This window comes from Megalobrama amblycephala, linkage group LG22 (assembly GCF_018812025.1).
Source record: "Megalobrama amblycephala isolate DHTTF-2021 linkage group LG22, ASM1881202v1, whole genome shotgun sequence".
Lineage (NCBI taxonomy): Eukaryota > Metazoa > Chordata > Actinopteri > Cypriniformes > Xenocyprididae > Megalobrama > Megalobrama amblycephala.
In genome coordinates, this window is record NC_063065.1 from 19121577 (window position 1) to 19135083 (window position 13507).

At 36.9% G+C, this 13507-nt stretch overlaps 1 protein-coding gene across 6 annotated transcripts in view; it reads right to left on the reverse strand.

The window, feature by feature from the left end:
* The window catches only part of pou6f2 (POU class 6 homeobox 2), a 157139-nt gene that overhangs the window by 13214 nt on the left and 130418 nt on the right, over positions 1-13507 (reverse strand). For all 6 annotated transcript variants that reach the window (XM_048174776.1, XM_048174779.1, XM_048174777.1 and 3 more), the window contains one exon: positions 1834-2043. In XM_048174776.1, coding sequence (XP_048030733.1) covers positions 1834-2043 — 210 coding nt within the window. The remainder of the gene's footprint in view (positions 1-1833; positions 2044-13507) is intronic.

Here is a 13507-nt window from a genome sequence, read left to right on the forward strand (position 1 = left end):
GCAAATATAGCAGACAATTTAATCATGACATGGAGGCGCCGGCGTGATCACTTGCACGTGAACTGGAGCGTGTCTTATAGGCTAAATGAACCGAAACTCAGCGTATGGGCTGCTTGCCTCACAGACGTGAGAAATATATCCATAGAAAGCTTGAAATGTCTACTTCTAAACAAAATAATTCAAAACTCTCTGATTATGTAATCCGAATGAAATGTGCATTCTCTCTCCAGGCACGTCCATTATGAGTATAAAAAAGTAACGCCATAAGTAACACTGTTTATTTATAACGTAGTTATTCCCATCACTGCTAATAAGAAACTAGTTTTTAAGATGGTTCTCTGTCCAAAAGTATTACAGTATATAACAGTATTAATATAGACCGTTTAGACGATTTTTTAGTGGTGTTATTTTCACCACTATAATGGTGCGTGTCTGTGTGTGTATGTTTGTGTGTGTTATATATTAGGTTATTCTCTGCATGTATGGACACACTATTCAGAAAGCATCACAATTTTGAACATGAAATCTGAACATGAAACTACAAAACTACAGAGAATAAAATAAAGAGGCTATTTGGGTTACAAGAGACAAAAGATTTTTGTCGTGTGGTAGTTTACTTGGTAAAACTGTTGAGTCTGTTTATTAGAACGAGCAAACGTATACTTGTATGCCTGTTTATTAGAGATGAGAGATGCAGACTGTTGGAGATGCTAGAGGTTGCATTCACTCCCCATGCAATTTCTCTTTGAACACAGCTGTCAGATACTTTCAAATACACAAAAGAAACGACAGCGTCTGGCTATTTAGCACCAAAACCTTAACACAAACAGGAAAACACACATATTTACTGAGCCCAGAAATCAAAATTATGTGGCTACAATATGAGTCATCATTATGGGCAATGTGGCATGACTGCGGCACCATACATTTTCATGTTTTATGCACCATCGAGCGCCTCTTGTAGATGGTGCATCTCCACTCTTCAAGAAACAAGCGTCTCATCTGTCTAAAAGTGGGTTGGCTCTTTCTGCTGTTCTCTTGCACTATTAATTCTCCTCTGTGTGTTTGTGCGCGAGTGTGTTTTTCTTTGAATACTGAGAGATGTCAGTAGTGTTGCACACACTGTCAGAACTGTCGACAGGTCTGTGAGAATTACCGAGCTTCGGTGGATCTCTCTGCCGCCACCGTGTTTGACAGCCATATATTATCGCTGCATGAAAATGTTCAGAAGTCAATTTGAAACGCAGACAAATCCATAAACATTATTACAAATGCATTACTGCGTTTACGTCCGTGATCAAAGGTTCCAGTAAATATGACACAGAGTTGCTCTAACAGAAATGAGGTTGACCTATAGATGCTTTTATAGCCGACTGCTGTAGATTATAGGTTGGGACGGGGGATAATATGCATGCCTCTATAGTCTGTTTTGTTTTGCACTGTTGTTAGGCTCTTTAACTGTGTATTCTTACTACCTTCTTGATTAGTATTTGATATAGGAGCTTGGTCATTGTTATTTGAAGACGATTTGTATTAAAATTTGAGTATTGTTATGTATTATTATAGGTTCAAGCCTTTGAAATATAGTGTTACTGTGCAACTGGAGAGCTTTATTGGGTTCTGCTAGCATACAGTATCTCTGTCTTTGTCTTACACAGGTTTTTGGCTATATTATGCTGTATATTATAGGTTACTATGTGATTATTAGGATATATCATGCATATTTCCTGGTATTTGCATTTGTTTTCATATTGCATATTAAGCTTCACATAATTTCACATCAATACTCTACAGTAGTTTTTGAAATCATTGTTTTAAACCATCATTACGTACCTGCTGCCCAGGTTTAATGGGTGACAGTGTGATTCCCTGGGTGTTGATCACTGGCAGGATCTGGTTGCCAATCACAGTGGCTATAATCTGACCCTGTGCATTGGTCAGCAGCTGTGGTGTGATTGGCTGGACCTGCAGGGAGGGAGTGCCGCCCCCTGATTGGCTGGAAGGTCCTACAGAGTTTGGCATCAGAGGGATCGTACCAATGATCTATAAAAATGGCAGGGAAAGAGAAATAAAATCCAGGTTGAACAATTCACAGAGTAATCAACAATATATAATCTATTCTGCTATCCTTGAATAAACAAAACAAATAATTAAGAATATTTAAATGTGCTGCTATAATAATTGTATACACACATACACAACCACTGAAAAGTTTAGAGTAAAATTAATGTTTTTGAAAGAGTGTATTTTGCTCATTGCGGCTGTATTTATTTAATTTTCTATTTTAATATATGTGACCCGTGCTGGCAAAATTAGTCACAATGAGCACATTTTCACATTCTCTATTAAAATACCTTCAAAATGATCTATGAGACAAAAAATGACAAAAAAAAAAAAAAAAAAAGAAAAAAAAAGAATGGGCTAGACCTGTTTGAAGTCGATAGAGTCAGCAAAATCAATTTAGAGAAAAATCGAGTTTAAATTTTCTGAAGGGTCCAAAACCAAATCACCACACCTTAAAAACAAATTTGGCACACACCAAGTCAAAACCAAATATATATAGAAAAAAAATATATATTCAACTTTTTTTTGAAAGATACCACAATTGTTTGTTTAACGTATGAAACAGTCAGCCTATATGTATTAAGACCTACTGTATCACACGGATTTAATATAATGTTACACATGAGATGTTTTTTTTTCCCCAACAGTTAACCAAATGTTCACTTAAGACATAACAGATAATGTTTGTGTGAATACTCATTTTTGTGCGCACGTTTCGGATCTGTCAGTCAGCGTGAGAAAGATCGTTTTTTTAACATTAGCATTAGTTTAAAAATCACATTTCATTGGTACAGACTCATGCCATTGAGAATTTGCTATGAATATTCATAAAGTTTGAATGCTGCGCATTAAAGCTGCAGTCCGTAAGTTTGTCTCTTTGTTGCCATCTCTGTTTGAAACTTGCAATTGCAGTTATTTGTGGAATTATCTTTACATGGGTTGTGCATCGGCACAATGAATCTGTTTGCTGTCAGTCACCGCTCCAGTGTGAATACTGTACTTCGGAATCACAGATTGTAATCTTGGAAGTATGACCATAATATGTCATCTGAACAAGTAAGTAACATGTCTGCCACTTTTGTTCCGACCAACTGAGAAAAAAAGCATTACAATAAATTGCGCTACCAGTTGTGATTAAATCTAACAATCATTTAGCTCGGATCACGTCAAACCATGGAAATTATTATTATTGTTATACTTTGTTCTCAAATTGTTAATGTTAACAACATCAGCGTTGCGTGACTATGTGTATTTAGTGTATATTAGCGTTACCTGTAGATTTCAATTTCTGTACAGTTTAATCTCTTACGTTAATTTGTCATGCGTTATAGCCTACTATCTGGGTCTCCTTCCTGATGTAAACAGACATGACATAATGGCGCAAAGACGAACGGCTGCATGTTTGATTTTCCCAAGAAAACCCACCAGTACCATTCAGATTAAAAAACATTATTACAAGCTTACCATTGTGAATCGGGCTAAGGTAAGGAGATAGTTTTGAACACTGGCTGGTTACTGTATGTACTTGCTCAAAATTTGATTTTGGATCATTTTTAACCAAAAAAAGTTATGGACAGCAGCTTTAAAACAGTACCAAACAGCATTTTTCAATGGAAAGGTACCTCTCTCAGAAAACATACAAAGAAAGATACTTTTAGATGTTTAATTGCTATTTTGAGCACTGGGATCTCTAGACGAGGGCTTAATAAACAAATCTTTGTGAACATCTCAAATTCGACCGAAACTGACATTTTTCACTTGTTTTGCATAATTAGCATTCCGACTCATTTTGCCAGCACAGGTCACATATTTTAAAAATGTAATTTATCTCGGTGGTGGGAAAGCTGAATTTTTCAAAAGTCATAACCAAAGACTCTAGAAATACAAAGACTTGTGAACACTTTTTTTTTTTTTTTGGTCATGATTTGAGTATTTAGAAACAAAATTGATTGTTTTTAGATTTTACTGGGGATTTCAAATATGAAATTTAATCACAATCTTGGTGTATAGCTTTAGAGAATTTAATGTTTTTCCATTCAAAGCAGTGGGAGCTGTACATGCATGACTAAAATAGCTCCCCGAGAGGCATTTCAAAAATGGCTGCCAAATATGTGTGTGTGTGTTCTTGTATACATAGTTTATGAGGACACAAATGTGTCCAGATGTGTCGTGTCCTCGTAAACCAAATGGCTTCAAAAACATACTAAACAGTGTTTTTTTGAAATTCAAAAAATGCAGACAGTTTTCTGTGATGGGTAGGTTTAGGGTTAGGGGTAGTGTAAGGGGATAAAATATACAGTTTGTATAGTATAAAAACCATTATGTCTATGGAGAGTCCCCGTAAACCACATATACAAGTATGAGTGTGTGTGTGTGTACTTACTCAAGCATATTAATTTATGGGTTGCACTTTATTTTACAGTACGTGTACTTATATGTACTTACAGTGTTACCTATTAAAATACTGAGTAATATAAGTTAACTACAAGGGTTAAGTTTAGGTTTAGGTGTAGGTTCTGGGTTAGTACCTAGTTATTATAATTTCTGTAATAAGTACATAGTATGTACATGGGGAACAGGACTGTAAAATAAAGTGCTACCAACTTATGTTTGCACAAAAATAATCTTATATGGTACAGAGTATTAAAGGTGATTGACATGGAAAAAATGTGTAGTCACACTCATAATCTTTGTACCTCACAAAACAAGACATCAAACTATAGCACTTCATACACTCTGAGGACCTCATCAGTGTCAGAGTATCAAAGCCCTCAGATTTCATCGGATCGAGGGCTACTTAGTACTGGGTGGAGAAAATAGACTGTATAACCTTTTTATTTTTGAGAGAGGCTTGAAAGACATACACACACTCATACATTAGCACTTGCACTGAACCACAAACCTAGCTGAATGTACATAGTCTACACAAGTATGTGCACATGAAAGCCCCCCACACAAAATGTGCTCTCTGCTCCTCTCTAAAGGTCAGGCTCTGAGTACCTTTATGTGTGCTGGTGCACACCACTGACTGTATTATCTATCATAAGACCAGAGGAACTGTGTGTGTATAAATGCAGAGAAGGGCCGACTTAATAACGTAGCCTCTTAACCACTCGTCCCCTAATAAAACACACCTTTATAATTTCTGGTCCTAGTATAAGGGATGCCCTCCTCCCACAATCCTTTTCACTGGTCTTCTGCACCCCCTTTCTCCAGTTGTCACAGATCAAAGGCCGTAACCCTTTGTAGCTGTACTGTTTTACCTCTCAAGGCCACGGCTTCAATGAGGCATGTAGAACAACAGCGCTGGAGAAAAGGACTCGACGCCTCCTCCCGACACACAACAAGGGTTTATGTCAGTGGAACCGCAAGACTTCTTTCATCCAGAGCAACAAACTATACTCATGCAATGCATTAATGCAGGAGATCGAAATGCTTGAGTCAAGTAACAGTGTGTAAAAAAAAAAAAAAAACCTTTTCGAGTTTTTTTACACATATTACTCACCATGAGATCAAAACTGCCACTACCGCTCAAATGGGTCAGTAAGATTTTGTTTTTGAAAGAAGTCTCTTATGTTCACCAAGGCTGTGTTTATTTTATTATAAATACAATCAAAGCTATAAAATAGTTCAAATAACTCTTCTATTTTAATATATTTATTCCTGTGACGGCAAATCTGAATTTTCAGCATCATTACTCCGTAATCCTAAATATGTTGAAAACAGTTGTGCCACTTTTTTGGAAACTGTGACTTCCTTCAGGATTCTTTGATGAATAGAAAGTTTTGTTTGAAAAAGAAATCTTTTGTAACATTAAAAATGTCTCCACTGTCAGTTTTGATTAATTTAATGCATCCTTGCTGAATAAAAGTATTAATTTCTTTTTAAAAAATCTTATTGACCCCAAACTTTTTACCGGCAGAAATGTTACTGATCTTCTTATGCAAGATTCATAATTGCACATTCTTCCATGAAGGACAAATCTGTTTGTCTTTGTGATAAAAATATAATAACTTCCCCCACCTTAGAAATGGCTTCTCTTTTCAGGTGACATCACCAAGGCTGCTTAATTTTCAACCGAGTGTAAAATATATTCCTCCTGTGTTTCAGGAGGAGAGTAGTGCTACCTTTTTTCTATGCCATGATGCTTTGCGAGAATTATGGGAGTAAGGTTTGCTCTATGAATGCAATAATAAGCATTTTCAAAAAACTGGGTACAATGAGATGACATTATTCTACTCACATTTCAACCATTAAAAGGACATTTAAAAGTTTATCATAAATTAAATCGGGAGAACAGAGCACGGATGCTCAGTATATGTTGTCTTTTTCCATGCCGTTACAGCAGAATACAAAGGAAAAAAAAAAAGAAAATAATCAGGAGGAAAAGAATGCAATGACTGAAAAGAGCTCTTGCCATAGATATTCTTGTTATACCATGTCACATTATAATAACAAGCATTGAGTTATTCTCCTGATATCTGAAAATAGAACATGAAGGAAATTTTACAGTTAATTCGGTCAAACTGATGATTTAAAATGACTTGTTTCGGTATTTTTAAGTAGAAATTCCCCAAACCAGCCTCCCATAATCTAAAACGCAGTAAAAGGTGGATAGAACTGCCTTTATGCTAATTCAGTCCATTAAAAATAGCAAAAAAATGTCCAGCCCTTTTATTTTCCTGACTTTAATATCCATTTTTCATTTGAAAATGTCACATTATTCTAGTAAAATAGGCTGTAAATACTGTTTTATGTTAATTTTTAAACTAGAAACTTGGCTTAGAGCAGATGTTTTCAACACCACTAGGAGTTTAAAGTTTAGCCGTTCCCTTCCACATTAAAATGCAAGTAAAATTAAAATATAATGTACAAATACTCTTTATTTGACTCTGCACACCAATGTTTGTTTTATTGGCTTTGCAATGTGAATATGTGCGAATACATTAACATGGTACTATATACATTAAAACGCAGCTCTAAATTTTATGCCTCCAAGAAAAGACCAGAAAAGGTTGTAGACTTATGGCCTAGTGGTACGCCCATGGGCTGCAGACACATTGAGCTGTGGTGCTCATGCGAGAGTTGCACGTTTGAGTCTAGCAAATACTGTAAAGAGATAAAAGCCCCCCCAAAAACAACCAAGATGAACGGAAAGTGTTAAAAAAGTGCTTTTCTGCTAGTCTGCGTGTGCGCACATGTCTGATATACCACCTAGACTGAAAAAGCACCATTGATCTATCGCATATAATTTACCCTCGCCTGCCAGCGGAACCCCAGCTGCGCTAACAAGCTCTGCATCTGTATAATCTCTGACCGTTCCTCTCCTCCGCCTGTTCCCTCCTCTTTTGACATAATGACGATGGAGCGGTGGAAAAAAGGAGGGCTGACTATGTGTAATTCACCCTCACCACGGCTCATTTGGTTGCGTTGCTTCGCATTAAGCGACAGATAATTTATCTCTCTCTCTCCCTCCCTCCGTCGCTCTTTATCGCTCTCTCTCAATCCTCTGCGGCCCTCTCTCCTGCCACTTAGCATATTTTATTGTGCGGTGTGGCGCTCGTGTCCCCCGACATGGCATTTGCATGCCGTCTTGTCTCAGGGCTTGTTCCGCTCAATTATTCACTCTCATTGGACTAAGTGGCTGCTCTAACACGAGCAATAATACAGCACACGAGCTGACAGCTACATACTGTCCCGGGCTGCTCCGAACAGCCACGTTCACTGTGCTCGCAGCTTACTGTGGCGTACAAGACCATGCTTTTACACCTGCAACTGCATTAACCTCAAGCAAAAACAGCATTTTGCACTATTAAAACAAAAAGAGTGTCAATCATTTCTGGCATTTCTACAGAATATTATGAGGTTTCGATTTCTTTTGCTAGTTCAATTATACAATCAATTATGCTGTAGGGATGTACTTTGGTTCCTAGCATGCACTGTGGCAAGACTAAATGATGCAGATTTCCGTTATTGCTTTATTGTTCCCTACATGTAAGTGTGTCTAGTTGAGTATTTTAATTTGATGGCTCCTCAGTCCGTTCAGATCATTTTAATAGGGATATGTCAAGGCTAGTTATTTTAACATATTTTAACAAGTCAATCTACTCTATATGGAGCCTAAATAAGGATTAAAATTGATTTCAGACTCATAAATTAAAACTAAAGGGGTAGTTCATTAAAAATTAAAATTCTGTCATCCGCCATGTCGTTCTAAACCTGTATGACTTTCTTCTGTGGAACATAAAAGAAGATATTTTTGAAAGTCAATTTTGAAAAAAAAAAAAAAAAAATCAATGGAATCCAAAGTTGTTTTGGACCACATTGACTTTGTCATTTGATTAACAGTTCATTACTCAAAATTTCTTCTTTTATTTTCCTCATAATAAATTAAGGAAGAGGATTAGGGCCAAGCAATAATAAAAAAATAAAACCATCTCGAGATTAAAGTTGTTAAATTTCGAGAAAAAAGTCGAGATAAAATGTTGAGAATAAACTCGTTAAATTACGAGAAAAAACTCGTTAAATTTCGAGAAAAAAGTCGAGATAAAATTTTTTTCTCATAATTTAACCAATTTGTTCTCGTAATTTAACAAGTTTTTTCTCGTAATTTAATGACTTTATTCTCAACATTTTATTTCGACTTTTTTCTCGAAATTTAACAACTTTAATCTCGAGATGGTTTTATTTTTTTATTATTGCTTGGCCCTAATCCTCTTCCGTAATAAATAAAGATAAATAGGCATGAGGGTGAATAAATGGTGACCGAATTTTAATTTTTTTGAGAAATACCTTTAAAGATTTTTAGGTGATGTGGGATGAAATTGTCTTTTTCATGTTCATAAACAACATCTGCAAAGTTATGATGCTCAAAGTTCAATGCAAAGGGAGATATTAATGCGATACAACAAGCTTCTTCCTGGGTTTTGGGACATCACAAACCCCAAAATTTACATAAACCCTGTCCCCGGGAACACACAACAAAGGGGGTGAGGCTTTGTTGGGCTGCTTTAGAGAAGAGGAAGAGTTGTAGTAGAGTGTTGTTGCCATGTCGTCATTTTACGCCGGACTGCTTCACAAACGAGGGTCAATTCACCATGGATTTGCACAAAAGATTAACATGACGGCACATGCTAGTCTATGAGTTGAAACAACTCCACAGGAACTACATAAATGTATCCACTAACCATTCAGAAACGTCCAGTTGCATTATAGAAATAAGTTGTAACGTTTTCCTGGGGCTTTTCATCAGTGTCTGACTCCAGTTTGATCAATGTAAGGCTGAACACTGTTACTGACAATCATCAACAACTTTGTTGTTATAGAGAAACCAAAGCGTGAGCTGTTAAAGCTCCGCCCTCTTCTGGAAAGAGGGCCGGGATCAGCATCTCATTTGCATTTAAAGGGACACACACAAAAATGGCATGTTTTTGCTCACACCTAAATAGGGGCATATTTTACAAGCTATAATAAAAGATCTGTAGGGTATTTTGAGTTGAAACTTCACAGACACATTCTGTGGACACCAGAGACTTACATAAAAGGGGCATAATAGGTTCCCTTTAAATAAAGCAGCTAAGCTGGAAAACAATTATGCAGATGGACAAATTAAATTTAAAATTGTTTCCATCAATGTCAGACATGTTAGAGTTGACATGTTCCTCATGAATCCTTATAAATAGTAAATAAAAAACCATCTGATTTGGTAAAACTGTGAAACATATGTGGACTTTGCTGGTGACTCGATCATATTGGGTGTTTGATGTAAACAATCTTCTGAAACATTGTCAACCAATCCAGCATGAGCCTGTGCTCTTAAATCTGATCATGTATTGTGTCCGCATAAGAAACACCTGCCTGAAATGGCAGGAGATAAAAGAATTACTATGAAGTAAATTCTAAAGGTTCCATATATTGTGTCATACATCTGTCAATAACTGTTTATGACTTGCTTTTGTTCCTCTGCACTTTATACGTGCTTTACACTGTGGTGAGCGCTCATCTCCCTTCCTACTTTTTTTTCTCTCTCTCTCTCTGTTTCTCCTCTTTGAGCAGAACTCATTAGGATTATACTGGCAGTGATTCCCAGGGAATGTCATCTCTTCCTGCAGCCAGGCCAATCTTCAGCGTTAGCCATGGCCGCTAGGCAATATCCCTGCCCATTTTCTGCCCTACTGCCCGCTGTTTGGAGGGGAATAGGATGGGGACACATATTGAGAGAGAATTCCAAACTTCTAACACCCGTCGCTGTGAAAGAAACACAGATCAGAAACGGTCAAACACTGCATTTGGTGATGCAGTCTCGGTCAAAGTTATCAACTGCTTAGCAATATGGTTAAATAATAAGAAATGATTTTCTAGATAAAATTATATCTTAAGATCAATGAAAAACTATTAACATGACTGCTAAATCAGTAACACTATCTCCTGGTTTCACGGATAAGGCTTAAGGTAGTCCTAGACTAAAATGCATGTTTTTAACTGAAAGCAACTTGCACTAACATATCTTAAAATATGTCAAAACCACTGTTTTGTCTCAAAATGAACACCAGTAATGTTTTTTTCTAGGGTATGTTAGAAAATGTTAATGTTTTTTTCTCACCTTCATGCCATTCCACACCCGTAAGACCTTCGTTAATCTTTGGAACACAAATTAGGATATTTTTGTTGAAATCTGATGGCTCCGTGAGGCCTGTATAGCCAGCAATGACATTTCCTCTCAGCCCTGAGTCATTAATGACATAATTTTAATTTTTGGGTGAACTAACCCTTTAATGAGAAGAAGAAATTTTTAAAAAAGCTTTTAGATATCAATCTGCATTAGGTCTACACGATATATCGCGATTTATTGCAATTTTTACTGCATGGGATTTGGCAAAGGCTGCGATTATTTTATGCGCAGCTTGCCAGAGCTGTACGGTTCTTTGATCTGTAGTAAATGCTTCTCCATCTGAAAGCCAGAGGGCGCTCTTGCGCAGAAACTCCAAATATGAGTGAAGTAGAAGTAGATAACGCCGCAGAAGTAGATAACACACGTAGTTCCAGAAAATCCCTACTGGCATCATACTGTAGCTGAATAAACAGAAGATTAAAAAACGCTTTGATTGATTAAACATGACTAATAAACCCACGACTGCCTTATTCTGTGTAAGAAGCCACATCATCTCACAGAAGGATGCTCAACTGTCGTTATGAAGTGAGTTTGGAGTAAAAACGTTATTAAATGTTGTCTTTGTGACAAGATGTTACTAAATGCTTCTCATGTCTGGAAAGATGTTTGACATGTGTTGCTTTTTCAAATGGACATTATATGCGATTCAAACTCGCAGTGCTTCAGATGGATTATCATTTGGAGCCATACTTCATTGACAAGCTGCACATAAAAAAAAACAATCACAGCTTTTGCAATTTCATAATCGCACTAAGAATTGTGTTTAAGTGTGATTTCAATGTTATTTTTATTGTGTGATACATCGTGCAGCCCTAATCTGCATATACAATGGACATCACATCAGCAGACATTAAAGCAGTATTTGCAAAAAACGGTCCTCTGCCATCCACACTCAAGTCTAGCCATTCGTCTTTTAAATGGAAAAGAAACACTTTTTTTTTGCTTAGGATCGAATGAGTAGGAAGATCAAAGTTTTTCACCACAGTGACTTTAGCAGTCTCTTCTGGGCCTGACTGATAGCAGGGGCAAAATTCCCAGCTCTTTTAACACTGTTTGGCTTTTTAACATCTCCCTCCTTTGAATTCTCAACTTGGTTTCATCCATCCTTGGTTTGAAACATTCTAATTTTATCCGGGCAAAGACTCCATTGAGAAATAGTGAAAAAATACAAACAAATAAATAAGTAAATAAATAAATAAATGCATTTTTTTTCCCTCCACTATACTATAAACTTAAAGAGAACCTATTAAGCCCCTTTTTAAAAGATGTAATATAAGTCTCATATATCCCCAGGATATGTCTGTGAATTTTCAGCTCAAAATAAATGCCCATTTTTGAGTGGAAGTCAAGACATGCTGTTTTCGTGCATGCATCTTTAAATTCAAAAGAGCTGCTGCTCCCCACAGCGCTTTCCAGAAGAGGCAGATATTCTACTGAAATCTAACAAAACATCTGTTTGATTTTGATTATCGTCTCTATCGCAGTCACGCTAATGTGACATTGCAGTTCTTTGTCATCATGAAAGATAATTATTTGCATGCGTCTGATATATGGCTTTCTGAGTGCACACATCCGAAGCACGCGCGCAGAAAGCTGGATGTCAGACCGTGCACCCAATGAGTATTAAACTGATTTCTCTTACATGCCTTACTGCACTTAAACTATCAAATACACACAAGGTTATGTCAAAAATGCACAAAGTTTGCATTAAAAACAGTCGGTTATGTCTGTGAACGTAAACAGCAGGGAAAGAAATCACATGTGTATATTAGATCTGTGTATTAAAGTGAAAGCAGTGTAATATACAGTACCTACTGCTATATATGCAGTGCATGGCGGACTCCTTAGGGGTGGAGCTAAGGTAATAGGGCAGATTCCATCACTAGTCATGGGCGGGACTTGTGTAACCGCTCGTTTGGAGAGACGGTTTATGATTTATGGGGAATAATTGTCATTTTTGGGTGAACTAACCCTTTAACATTTTGATATTCAAATTGAATAAAATGGCAACGATAAACTAGGTTAGCTGATTAACTTACGGATGCAATGAGACCTGTTTTCATGTATTTTCATGTGATGTTTTGCATAAAGCCTATTATATGCCAAATTATAAATAATAAAGTTAAACATGTCAGACTAAGTTATTTTCAAGTAATAAACATGTTTATTTGAAAATGTGTTAATTCTCAGATTCAGTAACATTCATAATTTAGTTCCATCTTCAAGTCTCAGCATTAACTCTCAATCCTCCACAAACACAAACCACATCCTTTTCTAAGACATTGTAGCAACGTCTCATCCCAAACGAGGCAATATTCAGCTGTGTGGCAGCTGAGGGAAAACTCTGCTACTTTTAGACTGTGCTTAAAGCAACAAGGCCACATTTGTGTTATTTTAGCAATCTACTATCAGGCCAAAATTAACGCCTAAGAGCTAAAATCAACACCCTAACCAAACAAAGAGTGCTTCAGTCTAAAACAACACATTGTCTCATCCCTTTACTCCAACCTTTTTCTTTTCTTTCTTTTTTTTTGGTCCATGGCAGCATCTGCTGCTCCCCTGGCCACGTCTGCGGCCTGTATTAGTATCATTTTAATGTTAAAAGCAAAAGAAGGGCAGTGGACGTGGCTCAAAAGGGTGGTGGGTGTTTTAGCAGGCTCAAACTGAATAATGTGCCTCAGTAATAAGGTCGAGAGCAGAGCCTGTAGCCCTGGGCTTTGACCGTCTCAGTGACCTGATTATGTCAGCCAGTGTCAGCCGCTACGACACTAC